Source organism: Helianthus annuus, chromosome 10 (genome assembly GCF_002127325.2).
Source record: "Helianthus annuus cultivar XRQ/B chromosome 10, HanXRQr2.0-SUNRISE, whole genome shotgun sequence".
NCBI classification, from domain to species: Eukaryota; Viridiplantae; Streptophyta; class Magnoliopsida; order Asterales; family Asteraceae; genus Helianthus; species Helianthus annuus.
Genome location: NC_035442.2, coordinates 15,905,302 through 15,929,905, shown reverse-complemented (window position 1 = coordinate 15,929,905; position 24,604 = coordinate 15,905,302). Strand labels below are relative to the sequence as shown.

At 38.0% G+C, this 24,604-nt stretch overlaps 1 protein-coding gene and 1 long non-coding RNA gene across 2 annotated transcripts; both read left to right on the top strand.

Annotated features, from left to right (window-relative positions):
• The first annotated feature begins 8,149 nt into the window (after positions 1 to 8,149).
• LOC118483003 lies at positions 8,150 to 8,585 on the top strand. The gene is made up of 2 exons (XR_004869442.1): positions 8,150 to 8,284; positions 8,432 to 8,585. It is a non-coding gene; the product is annotated as an uncharacterized LOC118483003 (long non-coding RNA).
• A 791-nt stretch (positions 8,586 to 9,376) lies between these two features.
• LOC110880657 (60S ribosomal protein L17-2-like) lies at positions 9,377 to 10,742 on the top strand (the record flags this gene model as incomplete). The annotated part of the gene is made up of 4 exons (XM_022129137.2): positions 9,377 to 9,415; positions 9,565 to 9,795; positions 9,877 to 10,501; positions 10,589 to 10,742. Coding segments are annotated over 3 exons (519 nt in total), but the record flags the coding sequence as incomplete, so codon positions are not given.
• Between the last annotated feature and the right edge of the window lie 13,862 nt (positions 10,743 to 24,604).

Genomic DNA, 24,604 nt, shown 5'->3' with positions numbered 1-24,604 from the left:
TTAAAAGCATATGTGAAATGACCAAAATGCCCCTACGATGCAAAGTTTGGTCATAAATGATAAACCTCACATATGTATGATATCTCACTGATATAACATGATAAAATAAATATTTTTACTGAATGTTTTAGACCAGAACCTCAGTTTACTATTAAACCTCTTTTATAAGCTTTAAAATGACCAAAATACCCTTACGAAGCTTAATTTGGTTTAAAAATCTTTTTGTGCATAATTGTTGATATCCTACTGATATCACAATATATATTAAGCATAATAACTTATGGAACTTGTACATGACTCATCCGGCTACCCGTTATGCTTATACGTGTTCGGTACGGTTTATGTAACTAGTTTGCATAAATTAACCGAAACGGGTCAAACCTTATCATTTTTACTTCAAAATCCAGAATGTATTTAGTTTACCCATTTTATACAAGTCTTCATACTTGTTGGGTCTAAATCACATTCCAATCCGGTCATCGCTTAATCACGCGTTTCGTACCGTAAACCTTTCCTTAAACTAAGCGGTCTAAGTTATTAACTTAAATAAGACCCATTAGTTATCTAATAGGTTAATAAAACCTTCGTTCCAGATTAAGAGCCCTGGTAGAACTTATTTGCACTTGCTTGAATATAATATACCGCTCAGAATAACTAAACTTCATTTTAAGCTCAGGTAAATACTTTTAACTTATTTTCCCTTATACGGGCTTGGGATACGGTTATTATCGCTTGGTCGGGTGTAGAAACCTTTTAATCAAATATGGTTAAATTGCATAATCCCGCTTTAATTAGTGTTGCTTGATAACAAATAACATTGGGGGTTAACGACCGTGTCCTGGATATCCTTGGCTCATTTAAAAAGCGTAAATGGCCACGACTTAAGCACGGGGTGTAGGCATACACCTGTCCGTTGCGTATGTAAAAGATATACTCATTTTGCTGGGATGACCCGCTGTGAGTTTATATTTGTGGTGTGTCGATTAATCTTGTCCGGCTTATATACCGGCCCTAAATGTTGGACAAACATGTAAATATGATACAAGATTGTTATTAATATAATTGTCCCAAGTTATAAAAGAATATTTGTGCCTTGTGCATTTAAACCAATTTTCATAAACATTTTCAAAAGAGTCGGTTAATTGTATTTACCAGTGTAAACTGATGTATTTTTAAAAAGATTAAGTGACAGGTACTGTACGAAATTGGCTGGGAGCTCGGGGCGTTAATAAAGAATCTTGCAAGTTCTGAACGCTTAGAGTCTGTTGAACAATATTTTATATTTCTGTTTTAGATCCGCCTGTGGATCATCTTACAACCGTTTGTATAATATTTATTTATACTTTGTATTTCGGTTTGTAATATTATTTTCTACCAAGACTTTCGCTGTGCATTAAACTGTGAATAATTGACTATGACGATATCAACTACGTCACGATACTCCCCACCGGTAATACGTGGAAACATCGGGGTGTGACAAGAAGTGTGAGCCAACACCTTCTGTTGAGATGCCCACTAACAATTCTCCCGTGAGTGCGTGTATTAATCCGTATATCAATAAACATGATGATATAAAAAACCATTACCTAAATCCATACTCCCATAACAATGTTTTGATTTTGTCTCTGCAGAACTCATTTTCACTTTCTTTATCCTAAAAACTGCAACCACTTCCTTTTGATTCACCAAATTGATAATCAAAATCAATTAAAAATCAAAACCAAAACAAAATAATAGTAGGGTTAAAAATAGTACCTACTGCGATTGATGAAGAAGAAGAACGTAGCGATGATGGATTTGATTTCGTCCGATGATGTTTGAGAGAGGGATTAGATGAGATTTAGGGTTAATGGTGATAAAAGGGAAACTTATGAGAGAAAGGTAAGATAGAGGTCGTCACCGATGATCTTCAGAGAGAGAGAGAGATAAGTAGGGTTAAATGTTAGAATGAAGGTTACGATGTAATAGAAACGTACATAAGAAGCCTCTCCAATCCTCAAACCAGAGCTATGCCACATGGATGGCTGATGTGGCTTAACCAAGGGGTGACATGTGTCCCCCAATGGTTTCTTTTATTATATATATAGATAGATGGTAGAGCTAGGTAACTAACAAGTTTTGATGATTGTGAGAAGCTTGCTTCTACACGAAGGTTGAGATTTGTAGGTACACTATGTTCGCGAGACGACCATTTTTTATTGAAGAATGAATAGCACACGAGGAACGAGCAAAACCAGGTGCATATGTTTCTTTTTAGCTTTGATTGTTAGTTAGTTAGTTAGTAAGTGGATTGTATTTTGTATTTTATTTACCGGGGTGAAATTTGGGAGGTTAGCCGTGTCACATCCCTTGTGCCTTTTAAAGGCTCCATTTTTGCACGTTAAGGACAATGTTTACCTCAAGTGTGGGGACAGGGAGACAAAGTTTGCGTTTTTTTACCCCTTTCATTTAAACAGTACACACTGAGGACAATGTTGACCTCAAGTGTGGGGATGGGGGAAAATTTCAAAAATGTCTTTGTTTGAAGCAATCTAAAAAGCACAAGTAACTAAGTCAATGAGGAATGACACAACCCATTTGGTCTTTTGTCATGGTCAAGTTCAAATGATTAAACATGAAGGCTATTTACCGGGTGGTTATTTGGGAATAATTCGCCTATGAAACTAGTACATTATGCATATCACATACCATACCCTTTATACGTGAGGTTTTGAGCCACTTTTACATCATAGATATACATATATATGTTTCTTTGTTTGAGTGGACCATTAGTCGCGTATTGTAGAACTTACAACTTTTGATACGTTTGAGACCATAGACCGAATACAAGCACAAGAATGATTAAGGCATTAGGTAAACCTTTTCCCTTTACACCATTTATATACCCTTACCCAAATGAATCCCCTAGTTGCCCACTTTGAGCCTAAACCTTTCGTTTGACCAACCCATTTAGCGCACAACCGTTAAACCTTTTCTTTTTAAACCCGTGTGATGAAAATTCGATTGTAGATTTATGTGTTTGTGGTTTATATTAGTGAAAGATTGAAAATACAGAAAACATTGTGAAAAAGAATAGAAAATCGCTGAGAAAAAAATACAAAAATATGTTCTTTTAGTTTGTTGAATAAAAGGCGAAAGTTGTCGCCTCCTAGCTTGATGTTATAGTTAGTTATGTTTAGAGTAGTCGTTTGTAATAAAAATCGAGTTTTAATCGCCTTAGCCACTTTCAAAATATCCTATTCCACACCTTTAACCTAGCTCCGTTACAACCCTTAAATACCTTTTGACTTGTGCTTAGTATTCGTGTTCAGTGGTGGAGAATGATTGAGTTGCAAGCCTATGCGGGTACGTGTTTTAATCGGTTTGAGTGATCATTTGAAACATGCTAATACATCATAATTAGCTAACTTTTTAAAATGAGTGGAGAGAACATTGTGGGGGATGTATATGATATGTTAGTTTCAAGGGCGGGTTAATCTTGGATAACCATTTCTTATGGGTTAATTGCTTTACCGCTAAATACTTTGAAAATTGTAAAAATTATGAACCAGGTATGACATTAAACCGTAACTTAAGCTTTGAGAATGGGAAGTGTGCCGTTTATTCAACCCATGTGAAAGTGAAAAACAGATTTGTTTGAGGGTAAGCAAATGATAAGTGTGGGGATGTGATATGTTGGTAAATTTCCAAAGCTTAATGTGTTTAATTATATCAACTTGTGTGAAATTGAGGTTTAGAATACCCTACTTTGAGATGGTTTGCATTTTGCAGGCCTTGATAGGTTTAAGGTGTATTTTGGAAGCTTTACGAGCTTTGGAGTGAAGGTAACAAGGAAATGATGCATTTAGGAGCTTACCGGAGCTTAAATAAGTGCATTTCGGTAACTAATTGAGAAATGAGAAGCACATGGAAGCATAAGGAAGTAATCGAGAGTGGTTTTGAGAAGAAAGGAGAAAACATGTGATGAGAACGTAAGTTACTTCATTTGAGACGCAACAGAGGGCACATGAAAGTGTGGATTTTAGAGCAGGGACACATAATGCGTCCCTCATCAGTTACAAATCGTAAAAATACCCTTTTTGACAAAGAAAAGGTATTATTCATTCTAGTCTTGACACATACGAATTGGGGGGTTTTGCTAGGCGATTTTGGGAGTCTTTTTTGGGAGATTCTTGAAGATTCAACCCATCCATTATCACGTTCCATCATGGTTTGAAGATCAATCATAAACCACAGGTGACTAATTTCCCCAAGATCATCCTCGGGTGAAAGATCGTGAGTTTCTAGGGCTTGTTTTTCATGTTTTAGTTTGATATAAACATTTGTTAATCTTTCATTGAAATTGTTTGAATCATTTGTTGGTATTGCTTTGAATTCGAAATTGTTAGGTTTTCTTGCAACATTGACGTTGAGAGATAATTGCTACCATTAAGTTGTGATTTATGCTAGGGTTTGGTTTTTGTTCTTGATTAATAAAGCATACTATTGTCTCATATTGTGACGGTTATCTTGCACCGGTTGCTTAAGATAGACGATTATTAATGTCTAAGATTAGGATTTCAAATTAACAAACTCAAGAAATCATTGGTGTTCATAACATAATCAAACCATTCATGTTGGATAGCTCTAGATACTTAATAATCCAAAACCCGGGTCTAATTATTTTCTAAATAGTGTTCACAAATCCATTTTAATTACCGTTTTGATATTCGTCATTCCAAATAACATCATTAAATCATTTTCTACAAACCAATTGGAATCACATTGTTGGTTCAACCTTTCAAACACAATTTTAAAGAAAATTAGCAAGCTTCATAATTACTTTGTACATTTTTTGTAAATAGTTTAAATAAATCAAACAAGTCATGCAATACTGACCACATGCTCTTCGTGAATACGATACTCGACTTACCCTAGCTACCTAGGTTAATTAGGTTTTTGACTGATCGGGACGACACGGTCTGTCAGTTCTAGAGTGAACACTAGTATATTTGTGAACTGAGTGAACAAACGCTTTTATTGCGAACACTAGTAAACTAATCCTAGCCCTTGATTATCAATACACAAGTGTATACACAAGTGTAAATCAATGGCCAGGATTTGATAATGAAAATGCACTAGTGTATATTACGATTTGATGATGTAAATATTGTTCACTTAGTTCACAAATACACTAGTGTTCACTCTAGAACCGCATCATATATATATATATATATATATATATATATATATATATATATATATATATATATATATATATATATATATATAGAGAGAGAGAGAGAGAGAGAGAGAGAAAGAAAGGTTAAATGTACAAACCACTTGATGATAATATAAGAACTGCAAAATTAGTTTGCATAATTAAAAGGCATAAAGCTAACCCCATTAGCAAACTCCACTTTCTTAAAGGCTGAAGTTAAATTAACAGGAACTTAACCTTGTTCATCCATGTATCGTCTCAAATTAAAAAAGTACTTTAACCAAATTATCAGTACTGCAAAAAATGAACAGAAGGGTTAACTGTTAACTCATTACATATATCAGCAGGTAATTTGATTAGTAGACCGTTTGATAACATAATTACACCAGACATTCAATCTGAAAATGCTCAAATTACGACAAATTTATGTGGACAATGTCAAGTTAGAAACCTAATTTTGTGCAACAAATCAGTGAAAGTTGAGACTATTAATAGTTTACGACCTGTATTACTAATGGGATGGGTATGACCGTCGGTCTAGACCTGAGAACGAACTTGGCTTTACCCAGTTGTTGAAAGGGTGGCAGGCAGGCATGCTGCTGCGGGTGTTGAAGTTTTTGTCTTTTAGCTTGTTCTTCGGTTTAGGCGGAGAGTGTCTTCGCCGCAGGCATCCACCATGACAATACTGATTTTTGATGATTATGTAATAACCTAAACTATCCGGTTGAGAGACAGAGCAACCATCGGACTCAACCAAGCGCTACTATCCGGTTGAGAGACAGAGCAACCATCGGACTCAACCAAGCGCTGAAGCTTCTCCAGATCACCGTACGCAGCTGTAGTGTAAACATCGTCTGATGCAAGATTATCTCATAATTTGAATTTTAATCTTTTTATTTAGTTGCCTATTTTGTAGGGATTTATATTTCCTAGTTTATCTCTTTTTTATTCATTATAAATTAGGTTCTAAGGTTTATGTTTTAGTTAGTTTGTGATTGAATTTTAATAGAAAAGAACTATGTTCTTGAACCTTTTGGTTCTTTTATCGTCTTTGATTAACTAATTGTTCTTGAGCCATCTGATTGCGTGAGAAACTGCATCAGTTGGTATCAGAGCTTTGTTTTTCAAATGGCTCTACGTGAAGGCGAGTGTTTTCTTGTTCGAAGAGTCGCCGACCGAGGCATCGACAAGAACATTGGTGGTTCACGTGCTCGTGGAGAAGATCGACGCCCTGTTCGTAGAACCGCCGACCGAGGCAACGACAGAGTTGATCCTGATTCATGGGATCTAAAGATCAAACGACTCCGACAACGAGTCCAAGATCTTGAAGAGATCAGACGGCTCAGACAACGAGTCCGGGATCTTGAAGAGATCGAACGGCTCCGCCAAAGAGTCCGAGATCTTGAGTTACGATGGGAGATAGGCGTTAAGGAAACCGAATCGGGAACTATCGTCCGGGGCGATGTGAACGAGGAAGAGGAGCATCCTTTCTGCCATCCCCACCCCTGGTTCTTCGAACCTATCTATCAGGAGAGTTTGACGTATGATGAACCCGATTCTGGTAACATCGTTTGGGACGAAAGCGAAGGAGAAGAGGAGGTTGGTTCGGTTCAAGTGACAATAGATGAAGCAATTAATCAAAAGAAATCCGATGAAGATGACTACTTATGGGCGCAACAAGCTAGTAATAGAGTCCCCCATAGAGAGGAAGAAGAGGAAAACAATCTGATGGTTTCATTAGGTACGTTTGATTTTTTTAACATAAATGCGGTTGCTGACGGTGGTGCTACGTTGGCTAAGGGGGGTAATTCGGTTTCTAGCGGCAATGTGGTGGCTAGATGTGATGAGTCCGTTTTAGACGTTCCAATCTCATGGAAGACAACTATGGGAGATGCCAACAATGGCAGTGACACGGTCACCGGTAACGATTGGGCGGCTAAGGATGGTGAGTTAATTAAGAATGGCTTAATCGTATCATCGAAAAATAGGGAAGTAGTAAATGGAGGAGAGATTAATATGGTTGTTCCCACCGGTTTGGAAACAAAAATCATCGAAATTAATGTGATGAAATATGGTCTTCCTTTTGAAAATTCTCATGCCAGTTTTGCAACCAACACTACGAAGATGGAGGTCAGTCAAATCTATTTAAAATATGCACAAGATATGGTGGGGTCCACTATTGATGATGCATGCATGAAAATAAATTTTGGATTGCATGAAAATTATATAAAGGGAATATTAAATGGTACTAACCGAGATCTGATGGCTAGTATTACTGATGGGCCAATCCGATTATTTGATTTGACAATGGTTGGACTAAAAAAGGTTGGGCTGTATAGTAGTAATAGTGGGTATGCGGTTAATTTTGGAGCAAAATACCAAATTCGTTTAGAGTTCGCACGACAAAATGTTAATGAGCCCATTGTCCGTTGCGAATCAACAAAAGTGAACAGGAGACCGCCTAATACTCCATTTGACCCAGGCGGTACAGGTCTAAAGTCAAGTGAGATGACCCTTGAAGTTGAACAATTTGGACGGGTCATGATAATAGTGCAAAGGGATCGAGTTGATTTTCCTTTTGATCCAGGTGGCTTTGGTTCGGAGACAAAACTTGAGGACGAGTTTTTTTCGAAGACGGGGAGTATGATGCAAGATTATCTCATAATTTGAATTTTAATCTTTTTATTTAGTTGCCTATTTTGTAGGGATTTATATTTCCTAGTTTATCTCTTTTTTATCTATACTATCTATATCTATATCTATACTATATATAATATACATATCCAAAGGACTTCTTAAGGTCATTAAAATTTCCTTACAACACCCTTAAAGCATGATATACAAGTGTTTTAAGCATCAAAAAACATCCATTTCCACTTATACCCTTCAACTAAAAAAACACGCATACATCAAGGGTTTCACTCTCATTTCAAAACATTTCAAAATGCCTGCTTCCCTGCTCCTCTCTCTCTCTCTCTCCGGCGATTCCAGATCTAGGGTTTTTCTCCATCACGTTTCTACTACTCCAATTTCTCATGGAAATCATTGGAATCAAACTCAAGTCTAGGTTTTGAACTTCACGGAGTAAGTGCTTTTCTAGATTTTGTCCAAATTCATTGGAATTTTATATTGTAGATCTAGGTTTCAAACTTTTGATATGAACCGATTTCGTTGAGGTAATTATTGTTTGGATCTGTAAATATGAAATCCGTACCATTTGTTTTGTTACAGGAGTTGAAGATGATGCAACCTGTTGTTTTAATTGGTGGTGGTTAGCAACGATAGAGATGGTGGTGGTCTGCGGCTTGTGGTGGTAATGGTTAGCGTCAACAGATTCTGGTGACCCAACCTAGGGTTTAGAGTTTCGACCAGATTCTGGTAGCCCTATCTAGGGTTTTGACCATAACCCTAATCCGGTGAAAGTAGATCTGGTCAGTAAGGGAATGAAACGAATTTCGTGTTGTGTGGTACTGGATCTCTCATTTCACCATTTTAAAAATTTTTAAGTTATAGCAAAATATGAGGTTTTAATTTTAGCGAAGGTTCATAAAAACTTCATTAGAGATGATGGGGTTTTAGTTTTTGAAATGGGGGGTTTTGGGTTTAATGGGGTTTTAGTTTTTGAAATGGGGGGTTTTGGGTTTAATGGGGGGTTTTGGTTCCGATCGGCTAAAAAAAGGAACCGGTTTTCTAAAACTGTTAAGAAAACGGTTCGGTAACCAAGCTTGAAGTCAAAATCCTGGAGAAAATGCGCAAGAGAGAATCCAAAGGAACTTCCATGAAATCCTTCAATACCATACTCTTAAAATTCCCAAAAATTGACGTGGGTCTAACAAAGTGCAAAGCTATATTTGAACTATTTGGTTAGTACACGAATGACCTTAGTTTTAAAAAGTGCGCCTAGGCATGAGGCACACTTGGGCAAGAGGTTCATCACCATATTGGATTTGATTCTAAGTTATTGATTTTACATATTAAAAGTTTTGATTTTTTATTTTCTGTTCTTCATCATCTTCAATGACAAGAAGGTGAAAAATAGTCATTTTTTTAAATTAGATGGTCCCGGGACGAAAACAATAATAAATGATGCTCAGGACCAGTTTCATAATTTTTAACACACCAATGGGCCTGCAAATGTAATTTGATTTTTTTTTATTTTACTGTATTTTATCAACTTGCAAAGCCAGAAGATCTGATCTCAGGTGCCATTTCAAGGTATTCTGATATTTTATCCTCTAAATAAAGCGTAATTAATGTTGCAATAGCCAATAGATCATTTAATATGTTCTCTTTTGATGTTTTCATTGCTGTGTATGTAGTTTGGTATGTTTGTTTGTCTGAGATATAGTTATTGTGTTTTTCAGAATACCCGTGAAACAGCCCATGCTATCCGTAAGTTGCCTTTAATCAAGGATAAGAGATACTTGGAAGATGTTTTGGCTCATAAGCAAGCCATCCCATTTACCTGTTTTTGTCGCGGAGTTGGGCGTACTGCACATGCAAAAAACCGTCATTCTAATGGTCAAGCGCGTTGGCCTGCAAAGTCTGCGAAGTTTATCCTTGATTTGCACAAAAATGCTGAGAGTAACGCAGAGGTGAGTACATTAATTTGAAAATATTGTTATTTTGAAATCATTAAACTGTTGAATTTATGTTTGTTTTTATATATTGTGTAGGTCAAAGGGTTGGATGTGGACGCCCTTCACATCTCTCACATTCAGTTGAACCGAGCCCAGAAACAGAGACGTCGTACATACCGGGCACATGGAAGAATTAATCGTGACGTAGTTGTCAAAAGCGCAAAAGGCGCGCGCCTAGGCGCTCGGGCGCAGCAAAGCGAGCCAATAGCGCCTGGTGGTAGCCTAGACGCAAAAATGGGCTTTTTCTGTAAAAACAGTGGTCAGGCGCAAAAGGCGCGCGCCTAGGCGAGGGGCACAGTGAAAAAAACAAGCAAAAACGACCAGAAAAAAAACAAGGGCAGATTCACTAAAAAAGAGTGCAAAAACAGACCTCACCGCGGGCCCGGTTTTTTGGAGCTGCATTCGTGTCTGTGGGACGTGCGGGCATGCACGAGTTCAACTAAATTTCAGTTCAGAAACTCATTTCGGAGCTGCATTCGTGTCCAGAGAGGCTCGATTCTTCATTACAAGGTGTTTTGTCATGTTTTCCTGTTTTTATACGGTCTTTTAAAAATGGGGAAGTGGAAAATCCGCCTTTTTTGATTGCTGGAGCAACAGGTTCAATTGTTGGTAGCACTGGATTGCGTGAAAAGGCTACTAATATTATCCACGTCGCCTGCAAGTAAATAATTACGTTCTCAGCTTACCTTTCATCGTGTTTCCCTTATTTATTTTTTCCCACATAATTATTTGTCCACTGGAATTGCAGATACTTGCTTGAGAAAAAATCAGATGACAGCATTCTTTTGTTACTCCTTATTCGTGTTATTGAGGCTTTGGGGACTATGGTAATGTAGATTGCATTACTGCAATCATTTTGACCTCATAAATCATTTCATTAAAACATTAGAGTAAAATGCCATTTTCGTCCCTGAGGTTTGGTCAGTTTTTCAATCCTTTTGGATCCATATGCGAAAAAACAAACCTTTCGACGAAAGTTGCAAAACTCGCCATATCTCAGGGACGAAAATGGCATTTTACTCAAAACATTACATTATCAGTGAAACTATATATTTTTATGCTCATACTTTAACACTAATAATTAAAAGAAAAATAAAAAAAATTGACGTATGACCTGCTCAAATCCTTCCTTCTCGAGCGAGTCACGGGAGGAAAAGAAGAAGGTGCAAAATTGATTCAAGATGTGCAATCAGGGTTCACTACTGGTTGCGTTTCTGATTGCGTCTGGAACCCTAAAATGGGTTTAAACAATTCGAACTTTAAAAAAAAGGCAGGAGTAACAGTAAAGATACATAACAGCGAGAGTAAGGACTCAACGTGAAACGCTTTGGATAGAAACCTGAATTTTATCCGCTTGAACATGCTTCTTTAGTGTTAATGGGTTCACCTCTAATTTTCTTATGGGTTCACTTTGGTTTTTTAAACATAATTTCTGCCAGAATAATTTCGAAACGCAATGGGTTCTTGGGAACCCGTAAGGACCTATGTAGGAACAACATGCCACTTCAAGAGTTTATATATGCATCATCATATTCGATTATAAGCACAAAATGGTGTACTTTAAACAAAAGAAGAATCAAATATTGATGTCAATAATAAAGCCAGTATATGAACATTAGGGTTGGAAACCTTTAAATCATTGAAATCATACCTGATGGGGGTTTGTAATTGGAAACGATGGGGGTTTCTGCCAGAATATTCACTTGTTGAATAGCTTCGGTTCGGGTTTCTCCAAAATCGGTGTTTACCTTCGATTTGTTCTTCATCTCTGGTTCTTTCTTTGTCCGATTGGAGAGCCATGGAGGAAGCTAGGGTTCAGATCGAGAGAGCAAAGTGAGATTGAGAGCACACACTGATTGAATACATCGTGACGGTTGCATACCTTAGGCGGTACACCGCCACTGGGAGCCGGAGGTTTGGAAGAGAAAGAGAGAGGATCGGTCTCTGTATTTCATGAGGGGAAGAGAATGATCGGTGTGTGTATAATGAATTTGGAGCATCACCAAAGTTCCTTTATGTACTATTATAGATATTTATTAATTACCTTATATCTTAAAACAGAAGGTCGGTGGCTGTCACATCACAGCCACCGCCTTTACTTTTAAATATATATGCTGTTTGAGCTAAAGAAAATGAAATTTGAGTGTGGTTTGATGGTTTTTGCGTCTCAAGTTGAAGAAGGTGCCATAAGTTCGACTGTCTCTACACATTTTAATTTGACACATACAACTCATATTCTTTAAGTAAGTTACATATTCAGTTCTAATTTTTGGTAATTGATAACTTTGACCCGTCAACCTTCCTTCGTAATAACTTGACGTCTCCTTTTATTTGAATTGCTTTTACGACTTTAAATCGTAGCGTGTCACACATTAATATATCATTTTATCTATACCTAACTATGTTAATGTCTAAATAACTTTTACAATTTTGCATGGTTGTCTAAGTTACCATTACAACTTTACACCGCAACGACGGATACATTCTCTTTTTTATCTATGTCAAATGACGTTAATATCACAAACATACCGTGTGTAACAATGTAAAAAACGTGTAATTTCAAGTGCGGGCATTACACGTTAATGTCATCATCGTACATTGTAACCGCAATACTTATATAGGTTACACTAAGGTAGATCGGATACGCCGAACTACGTGTTTTTCTATGATTAACACACCACATAACGTACCACCAACTATAAACAACTAAGGTGCCGCAACCGTAACACGTGACGTATGACAGTTTTAGCGTACCTGTCGGTTTAAATTCGCGTTTCAATGGAAATGACTAACGTTTGACATAAACTTTTTCCTAAAACGAGTATAGTCAAATATAATACGTTTTTATCCTTATTTTGTGTACGAAAGCGAGTCGAGTCAAATATAATAGTTTTTCATTCAACGGTGACGTAATATTTTTCAAGTTGGATCAAATATACGGTATAAATTCGGTTAAAACTTTCGATGCCGCCGTAACGCGCGGCGGTTCAAATTCCTAGTTATGGATAATTTGATAAGTTATAGATTGATATTTGTCATAGCTGTAAATATCTAAACATCGATACAATATTAAAAAATTGAGTAAACTATTAGTAGAAATCATGTTGTTCTTATCCACGTTGTAGTCAGTCGCCAATATCCTAAAAAAAAGAACTAAGCGAGCAATGAATCTAAGCATTAACATAAATTGGAACACGATAATAATGTGGGTTTCGTATGACAATTAGAACGCAATGCTTATCAATTTGCCATACCTAGTCCTAATACACGATAAATACTTTGTACCCTTCGTTTGGACAACTTTACAACCTTAACAATTTTCGTGTGAATCATCTAGCTACTTATCAGATGAATTACATAACCCTTTTTTACCTTTTACATTTTAGGGTGATACATGCGCCTTATACAAAATTCAGTTTTCACATTACATTTATAATTACAATTCAACTCTATGGCTTTGTATGATATCTAGTTGCAGTGGCGAAGCTTGAAATTTTTTACGGAGGGGTCGAAAACGTATATACCCAAAAAATTCTATAGAACCGGGGGGTCGAAAACATATATACCCAAAAATTTCTATACGAAAACTACATATATAACACTACTGGCCGAAAAGTTCGGGGGGTCGGGCGCCCCTCCCAGCCCCTTCAAAGCATCGCCCCTGTCTAGTTGCTATTTGTATGAACTTGCATGATTAACTATTATTATCAGAGTGTAACTGTTCTATTGGTCTGACAACCCATCCCACTCCTTGGCCTTTTTAGGGGGAGGTTGGGGATGATTAAAACCGAATTCTATAAGAGGGTAAATTGTCAGAGTTTCTCACTTACACTATCAAGAGGTTAACTTGTCAAAGTTCATCACTTTCATGTCAACATAGGTTTGAGTGTACACGTAGTTTCATGTTTTGTTTAACAAATTGCTTAGATGATTACTATGCTATATGAATTGTACACATTTCATTTATACATATATACATATACCCTATGTTGTTAATCAACTTTTTGAAGTTAACACTTGAGTTTACACATGTTTGAGGTAACAATGTTTGACGTTATTTCCAAGAGTTTGCTACACATAGGTGATTTGGACTTAGATTTAGTTTCATCGAGATTTATGTTCATTTTGTAAACAAGTTATTTTTCTTTAATGTATGAATATTTTAATTTGGTTAAAAGAATATTTAAATTTTAATAATACGATCTTGAGCTTTTGGACAGTTTGTGTATCGCATTGACATTTCCACCGTTGGTTGGAGTGTTACATGTAACACTCATCTTATAATACTATTGTTTAATCATAAAATAACGGGCTTTTTAAAACGAAATACATAGCTAACAAAAACTTAGTTAATAAACTAAGATGTACTTCATTATAGCATTTGAACATTGTCAAGTAACTAGATTAAAATATTTAACGTTTAGAAGTGTTTACAAAAAAACATGGTTTGAACTAGATTAGATTATCGCGGAAGCATTCAAAACTTACCTATTTAACGTTTCCACCGGGCTTGAAATTCTTAGCGTATCCATACCATTACCTATTTAACGTTTCCATCGGGCTTGTTTTTTTTTATAAATTCAAGCATTGCCACTTTATGCAATTCTTGCAACTAGTTTCTACCATTTGACCCGATAACACGGATTCATAACCTTAACTTAGTATAACCATTCATTACTAAAATTGCTAACTAGCGCCAGCGCAATATGAGGCTTTCAAATCTTTACGCGTAAGAATCGATATAAGGACATAGTTTTGACACGTTTGGTTGACAAGTGAAAATCCTCACTTTAATGTCAAGCCAACTATTTCTAACCAATATTTTGACCCGTTTGAATGTCGAGTGGGCTTCGCCACTTAAATGACACGTCAAACGCATATACTACATTATGACACCATTAACAAGCTAAAACCAAACGTTTATACGTAATGTAACGGGACCAAAGTCACGTACCTTTCAAAGCACCCCTTTCAGTCACACGTCACCACCGGCTTCTCCACTTGACGCTTCGGTTTCCTTTCCTATAGAGTTCAATCACAACCCTTTTAGAACTCTTTTGTTTACATGTAACGCATAATTTACCATAACTCTACAAACAAGCATTTTAGCTCAAATTTCCAGTTTTTAATCTTCTTTTAGGCATTTTCACAAACACCTTGAAGGCACAATTTCTCACAACTTATAATTAAGTTCAATATTTGTCCTTTAGCCAAGATAAACATCAATTTAGGCAAGTTCACATCAGTTTTCACATTAATCGAATCCGAACTTGTTTCATAGAACTCAAATTACACTAAGATAACATTATAATCCTAGTGTTCAACATGTTTCTACAAAACCCACTTATCACCTTCAATGGTGATTATGAATTTCACAAGAGTTAGGCAAATTTCCAACAAGTAATTGACTAGGGTTTATCCCTAGACACTATTTCATTCAAAACAACTATCATGCAACATCAAATTCGAATTCCTATGTTCATTCAGAAATTTTAGATGAGAATTTTCTACAAAATTTACATACCTTATGATCCCTTTCACCGAGGTGATCACAAATCTATGTTCGGATTTTGATTTGGGACTGAAATTGGTCTTTAGTTTTAATCAAAAGCATGAACTAGGGTTTTAGAGAGTTCTGGTCGCCTCCCTGCGTTTGGTCGATCTTCAACACACTTAAATGTGTGTTTTTGTGTTAATTAAAATTGTTTTTATTAAATCAAGTTTCAAGTTTAACACTTTAGCCCCTCAATTTCTCCTTAGTTTATATTTTGAGTGTTTCAATCCCACTTATGAGTTACTACAAGAATTGTACTAACTGGGTTATTTAGTCCTAGTTAGTTTGTTCTTGTTTATTTTATGCTTTATAATTTTAATATATAGTTTTATATTTTCGGGGTGTTACAAGTCCACCCCCCTTAAAAAGGGTTTCGTCCCCGAAACCATAGTACGTACCAAATAATGTAGGGTAGAGCCGTTGCATCTCTTCTTCGGACTCCCATGTGGTATCCGAACCCTTTCTATGTTCCCATTTAATCTTTACTTGATTAATCACTTTGTTCCTTAAGCTTTTCGCTTTACGATCCAGGATCGCGATCGGCTTCACAGCATAGTTAAGACTATTATCCACTTCAATGTCATCATAGTGAATGTAAGCTGTTTCGTTGGCTAAACATTTCCGGAGATGTGATACATGAAACGTGCTATGTATCCCACTCAATTCCTCAGGCAGTTCGAGACGGTACGCTACCTTACCAACCCGTTCGATAATCCTGAATGGCCCAATAAATCTCGGGCTTAATTTTCTCCTTTTTCTGAACCGAATAATTCCCTTCCATGGGGATACCTTTAACATAACTTTGTCACCGGCTTGAAATTCAATTGGTCTCCTTCTTTTGTTTGCATATGATTTTTGTCGATCCTGAGCCGCTTTCAAATGGGCTCGGACCAAATAAATCTTCTCATTCATGATCTGGACTATATCCTTATGTGCAAGCTCGCGTGGACCAACCTCGCCCCAACACACCGGGATTCGGCATTTTCTACCGTAAAGCATCTCGTACGGAACCATACCGATGCTTGCGTGGTAACTGTTATTATACGAAAATTCGACAAATGGTAGATGGACATCCCAACTACCCCCGAAGTCGATAATGCATGCCCGTAACATATCCTCCAGTGTCTGTATTGTTCTTTCACTTTGTCCATCCGTTTGTGGATGGTACGCGGTGCTAATGAACAATTAGTTCCCATTTGTTCTTGGAATTCTCGCCAAAAGTTCGAAGTAAACCGAGTATCTCTGTCGGACACAATAGATATCGGTACCCCGTGGCGTGCCACTATTTCATTGGTATATACCTCTGACATCTTTTCGGATGTATAAGTCTCACGAATCGGAATGAAGTGAGCACTTTTCGTCAATCTATCCATAACTACCCATATAGCATCAAAACCGCAGTTGGTTTTGGGCACTTTGGTCAACAAGTCCATTGTGATTTGCTCCCATTTCCAGACTAGGATATCCAAAGGTTGCAGTTTACCATACGGCTTTTGGTGTTCTGCTTTGACTTGCAAACATGTCATGCATTTCTCCACATATTTTACAACGTCTCTTTTCATCCCGGGCCACCAATAGTTTTGCTTTAAATCGTTATACATCTTGGTTGCTCCCGGATGAATTGAATAACGGGATTTATAGGCTTCGTCAAATAGGAGCGCCTTGACTCCACACGAATTTGGAACCCATATCCTCCCAAAACGCGTCTTTAACCCTTGGTTACCATCCGCCAGTTCTTTCAATTGGCCAATTATTCTTTCCTTCTTCATGTTTTCCTCCTTCAATGCTTCGATTTGAGATCGCCGGATTTGTTCAAAGAAACCCGATGTTATAATTAGTTGCATTGATCGCACTCGAATGGGCGTATAATCTACCTTTCGGCTCAACGCATCCGCCACCACATTAGCTTTTCCCGGGTGGTAATGTATATCACAATCGAAATCTTTGACAGTTTCTAACCACCGCCTCTGCCTCATGTTTATTTCCTTCTAATCAAATAAATATTTCAAACTTTTATGGCCGGTAAAGATCGTGCATTTTACCCCATACAAATAATGCCTCCATATCTTTAAAGCAGATACCACCGCCGCCAATTCAAGATCGTGCGTAGGATAGTTCTTTTCATGCGTCTTTAGTTGTCTCGAGGCATAGACTATAACCTTGCCCCGTTGCATCAAAATGCACCCAAGACCCGAATGTGACGCATCCGAGTAAACTACCATGTCATCAACCCCATCCTGCAATGTCAATACCGGAGCGTGGGTTAACCTTTCTTTAAGCGTTTGGAACGCTTTTTCTTGATCTTCGCCCCAAATAAACTCTTCATCTTTACGGCTGAGCTTGGTCAATGGCGTGGCAATCTTGGAGAAATCCTGTATGAATGTCCTATAATATCCCGCAGGTCCCAAAAAGCTTCGGATTTCTGAAGGATTCTTCGGAGGGTTCCATCTTGCCACTGCTTCTATTTTTGACGGGTCTACTAACACCCCGTTTGCACTAATGATGTGCCCGAGAAACTGCACCTCTAGTAACCAGAAGGCACATTTTGAGAACTTTGCATACAACTTCTCTCTTCTGAGCGTCTCCAATACTTCACATAAATGACTTGCGTGTTCTGCTTCATTCTTCGAATACCCTAAGATGTCGTCGATGAACACTATCACCCACTTATCCAACATTGGTTTGCAAGCCCGGTTCATGAGATCCATGAAAGCCGCGGGTGCATTGGTTAACCCGAAGGACATCATGAGGAACTCGTAATGTCTGTACCGTGTACGGAAGGCCGTCTTCGGTACATCTTCTTCCTTGACTTTCAACTGATGATACCCCGATCTAAGGTCGATCTTGGAGAACCAACTTGCACCTTGAAATTGGTCAAATAGGTCGTCAATTCTTGGGAGCGGATATCGATTTTTCACCATGAGTTTGTTTACCTCCCGGTAATCGATACACATACGCATGCTCCCATCCTTCTTCTTCACAAATAGCACTGGTGCGCCCCCACAGAGACACACTTGGCCGAATAAACCCCTTGTCGAGCAGGACTTGGATTTGAGATATTAATTCTTGTAGCTCTGATGGCGCGAGCCGATCTGGCGCCTTGGCCACAGGTTTTGCCCCCCGAATCAATTCGATTTCGAACGCTACCTCCCGTTCTGGCGGTATTCCCGGTAAATCTTCCGGAAATACATCGGCATATTCACGTACCACCAGTACGTCTTCAATCTTTGGCGATTCTTTATTTGGTTCGTTTGCGTATATCATGAACGCTCTACATCCACGCCTCATAAGTTTGTGAGCTTTAGCATCGAGCACATAACGGGATTACCCCCTTTTTGGCCATAGATGGTAACGTGTTTTCCACTTGGAGATGTTAACTTAATCTCCTTGCGGAAACACACAACCTTCGCGTGATGTTGGGATAGCCAATCCATCCCGACCACTACTTGGAATTCTCCCATCGACATTGGAATCAAATCTATTGAATATTCTTCACCGTCTATACTCATTTTACAGTGTTGACACATGTCACACACGATAAAACTTTTGTTGTCGCCTATTTCTACTTCTAAAGGCATAGGTAATTTTGTCTGTTCGAATGAAGGATGTCGAATAAATCCATGTGAAATAAAGGATTTATTCGCACCCGTGTCAAATAACAGATGTGCGGGAATTGAATTTATCGCAAATATACCTGAGACCACATCGGGTTCCACCTTCGCCTCGGCTGCAGTTAACTGGAAGGATCTGGCTTTTGCTTTTGCTTTTGGAGTCTCCGTATGTGAATCCTTGCCATCCTTTTTCCCGACTAGCTCCTTGCATTCCGATTTCTTGTGACCCAGTTGGTAGCATTTATAACACACCGATACCTTCCCGAGGCATAATGCAGCCGTGTGCCCTGTCTTCCCACATATGGGACATGGCTTATCTTTAAACCGGCACTCACCCTTGTGCCCTTTTCCGCATACCTTGCAGCTTGGCGACCCGCCTTTTCCCTCCTGTCTCTTTGACGACTCAGTCGTACGCGCCTTTTTAATAGGGCTTGGATTTACAACTTGTGCCCTTCTTTCCCCTCTCTCTATCTGCTTCTTCAGTTCTATCTCCCATTCACGAGCAGTATTAATGATTTTGGTGAGAGTCTCGTACTTCGAGGGAGTCATAAACTCCCGATATTCCGCACTTAGCATATTATAGTAATAATACATTTTCTGTTCTTCAGATGTCACCAACTCATCGCAAAACCTCAGTTTATCGAGAAAGATCCCTGTGATCTTATCGATAGATTCGCCTTTCTGCCTAAGCTGAATGAATTCTTCCTTGATTCGGTTAATAACTACTTTGGGGATGTGGTGTTTAAGGAATGACACCTTAAACTCATCCCATGTCATCGCTCTTGCTGCTTCGCTTCCAATTTCCCTTTTCTTATTATCCCACCAGTCTTTTGCTTGACCCCTCAGCTGACCAGTGCCATAAGCTACGAAGTCATATGTGTCGCAGTGGGTTCTCTCAAATACCCCCTCAATATCACTTAACCAACGTTGGCATATTATCAGATCCACCTCTCCATTATAAAGTGGTGGTTTACATTCCATGAATTCCTTGTACGAGAAACCCTTGCGTTCTCCCGACTTTTCTTTGGCTATGTTGGTATTATCCTCCAACTTCTTGATTCTCTCATCAACTACCGATAGTACTGTGTTTTGGATTTTATCAATAAAGCCGGATAAGCTATTTTCAATTGCCTTTCCTACTTCCTCGGCAATCACTTCCTTCATTTGCTCGGTGACTATCGGCATCGCATTAACATTACCTTCGTCCGTCATCTTTAAAAGCTGAAATGTTTATACCAACCGTTAAACATTTCCTCTATAATAAATGTTTTATTTTCTTCGATTTAGCCAAGTTCATAACTTGCTTTAACCGTTCTAATTTAATGCACTTTTCGGGTTTGAGTGTGTTAAAACACCCTTCCAATGCACGTCAATACATACTTCTCTTCTATATATTATAAATCTACTAAAACAATTAACTCTTATCGGATGTTTGATCAAGCTTGAACCGAACACACCTTGTTAATAACATTGAGCTCTGATTACCAACTTGTAACACTCATCTTATAATACTATTGTTTAATCATAAAATAACGGGCTTTTTAAAACGAAATACATAGCTAACAAAAACTTAGTTAATAAACTAAGATGTACTTCATTATAGCATTTGAACATAGTCAATTCACTAGATTAAAATATTCAACGTTTAGAAGTGTTTACAAAACAACATGGTTTGAACTAGATTAGATTATCGCGGAAGCACTCAAAACTTGTGTTCGGTTCTTGATTTCCTTGCTTGATCAACATCCATAACGAAACGGGCATTACCTAGGGTCAAAACCACATCAATTATTAGTTTTGACATCATAATATCAAATAAATTCAAGTTTATTGCTAAACAACGAAAAACAAACAAAATCAAAATTTTATTTCAAACCGGCCATATGTTACGGTTTGCCAAGCTCAAAACAGGACTGCCAGACCGTAGGCCACGGTTCAGAACCGTGGCCTACGGTTCGCCTAGCTTAAAGCAGTACTGCCAGACTGTGAGCCACAGTTCAGAACCGTGACCCACGGTTCGCCCAGCTCAAAGCAGAACTGCCAGACTGTGAGCCACGGTTCAGAACCACGACCCACGGTTCGCACAGCTCAAAGCAGAACTGCCAGACTGTGAGCCACGGTTCTGAACCGGGACCCACGGTTTGCCTAGCTCAGCCTTCTTTATTATTATTTTTTGCTTAATTCCTCATAACTTTTTATTTACATATCCGTTTTAGCCTATGTGTGCAAATTTTTCGCCAATTTATTCTTTGGCATTCTAACCTTATTTACCCATTCCCCGGGCTTGAAATTCTTGACTCCCCCTCTCAGTATGCTAGAATCTGGTTCAATCTTTGACACTTCAATGCCTTGGGAATGATAAAGTCCAAAACCTGTGTCTCAAACATCAATCATTACAAACTTATCTATTCTCAAAACCATATAAACTTAATCAGCTTTAAAAATCCACTCAAGTATTCAGGTCCAAGTTAATGACCCTGATTACTTAGTTAATCTACCAAGTCCAATTTAATGACCTTGGTTGATCTTTTGACAAAACAAACTGATTTTGTAAAACATTTCAACCATTCTCTGAAAAATTACAAGTAACAAATTAATGAACTTGTATAAACTTTCAAACAATCAATCTCTTAAAGATAAGCTCTCCTCATCATCCATTTCAGAATCCCCTGCATCTGCTTCAATCTTCTGAGAATCCAACAATCAACTCTCCACTTTGGTTTGTCAAAAATAAAGCAGAAATTCAAATCTTTTTGAATTTTAACAAAGCTTCTAAACTAGAAAATGAAATACAGAAACTTAAAATGCAGAAATTAAATAAAGTAAACTATTTACCAACATATTTTTGGCGAGCGTGTTAGGGAATCATATCAGTTATCAGACAAGTCACTAGTACCGTTAAGCTTAATTACATTTTCAGCTTTAAACAATTCACTTTGATTGTCGATATACTGGTCCACTTAAATTCTCAACACAATTTTCAATCTATTCAGGATACGATTTAGATGTTTTAATGCACTTAAACACATTCATGTGTCACACCTCTTGAATATACTCCCGTATCCAAATCCCAATATTCAGTCTTACAGGTGAGTATACCACAGATGATATCTGTCAGGGGTTAAATGCGAGGGCCGTGAGAGCTCAGGTCGATACTTCCGTATACGCAGAGAGATGACGGCTTCGACTTTTCAGTGTGTCCCCTCTAGAGGATCTTTTGATTTCAATAGCAGCGACTATCAATTTTATTGTTTCATCAGCTTGCTGAGGGCGATGCTATGTTTCAAGCATTTTGCAGAAAGTATTATTCGGGGACTAGGTCAGAACTTCCATCCAGCAGAAGTCCCGGAATAATACCCCAGATATCACTGAGCATAAAGACCTAGTATCTCAGAATAAGGGACCTTTCAAACGAGATTTCAGGGGTTACCTATATATCCAAGTAGTGTTCCCCACAAAATATGCAAGTTTGAATTTTTAGTTTTATATCCCGAATAAATCTACCAAATGTGCGAAAATCTATCGACACATCATCGGTGAGACTGTTTAACGCTTTATTTCTTTCCAAATCTTTAGCGTACAGTAACTGTCAAACCGATGTACTATCATTTTCCCTTTATACACAAGCTCTTTTTCATTTTATACTGTTTTTGGATTTTAAAATTTTATCATGTTTTTGTATTTTTGCATTTTTTACTGTTTTTGTATTTTCTGAAAGTATAACTATATACAACTACTCCCCCTAAATACCAAAACAAGTAAAAAAACGACAAACCATTGCAGATTGTGTCTCGTCTTCATCTATAACAGTACCTTCATCAACGCCAAGTATGCCATCCAACACCGAGAAACGCTTCATACCATTTAGTTTTAAAAGAAATTTAAAACGTGTTCTGTCAAAAACCTTGGTATGCAAATCAGCTTTCTGATTGTCAGTGTGGATTTTCGCTATTCGAATCAACTTCTTCTCGAAACAATCTCGGATGAAGTGATGTCGAATTTCTATATGTTTAGTTTTAGCGTGATGTACTGGATTTTTAGTAATATTAATTGCGGCCTCATTATCAACAAAAAGAGGTGTGTTAAGAAACTGCAAACCGTAGTCTCTCATTTGTTGCTGAATCCAGAGGATTTGTGAACAGCAACTGCTAGCAGACACGTACTCCGCTTCGCATTTTGAAAGAGCCACCGATGTTTGTTTCTTACACTGCCAGGTAACCAATCTTGGTCGAAAGAACAAGCATCCTGTAGTTGTTGATTTAGCACTGAGCTTGCAGCATCCGAAATCCGAGTCGGAATATCCTTCGAGCGTGAAATCACCTTTTCTAGGATACCATAATCCCAAAGATGGAGTACCCTTAAGGTAGCGTAATATCCTCTTGACAATAATCATGTGCGATGCTCTCGGATTAGATTGAAATCTTGCTGCGAGGCACGTCGGATACATGATATCGGGTCTCGAAGCAGTTAAATACATCAATGAACCTATCATGGAACGATATAGTGTCTCTTCAACCCTATCTCCGATGAGATCTGGATGTATCCCATGATTCGTTGCGAGTGGGGTTGCAACTGGAGTAGAACTTGACATCCCGAATTTCTCTAGAATATCATGAACATACTTCGTCTGGTAAATGAAATTCCCTCAGGTAGTTGTTCAACTTGTAATCCCAGAAAGAATTTCATCTCCCCCATTGATGACATTTCGAACTTTTGCTTCATGACTGATTCGAAATCTTTACATAACTTCTCATTTGTAGACCCAAAATGATATCATCGACGTAAATTTGTACTATCAGAAGATGACTGTCGACCTCTTTGGTGAAGAGAGTGGCATCCACTTTTCCAAGAATGAACTTGTTGGCTAGTAGGTGTTGAGACAAAGTATCGTACCAAGCTCTCGGGGCCTGGTGTAAACCATACAGCGCTTTGTCCAGTAAATAGACCTTGTTTTTGTGGATTGGATCGGTAAAACCCGGCGGCTGACTGACATAAACCTCCTCTTTGACCTTCCCATAAAGAAACGCCGATTTTACATCTAACTGATATACTTTGAAATTTTTCCACGATGCAAATGCTAGGAAAATTCTGATTGCTTCCAGTCGCGCTACAGGAGCATACACCTCAGTGAAATCTATCCCTTCCTGTTGACTGAAACACTGAACTATGAGTCGAGCCTTGTTCCTTACAACAACTCCTCTATCGTCTCTCTTACACTTAAATAACCATTTAGTATTGATTTTTCTGTGACCATCCGGCAAATCCACTAGCTTCCACACACCTAACTTTTCAAACTGACTTAACTCTTCTTGCATTGCAATGACCCAAGAGTCTTCAGTAAACGCCTCTTTGTAAGTTCGCGATTCGATCTGCGAAATGAAACAACTTAATGAAAATTCAGTTTGTAAAGGTGCTACTGTAGAATAAAAACATGTAAGGCCCTGGTCAATTTGACGTCTCGTGCGAACGCCTGCTTGCAATTCTCCTATGATCAACTCCTCTGGATGATATGAAAGAGTTCGCGGCATTACTTTTCTTGGAACATCTACCGTGCCCTCCAGATTAATAACATTCTGATCTGCATCTTGTACATCGACCT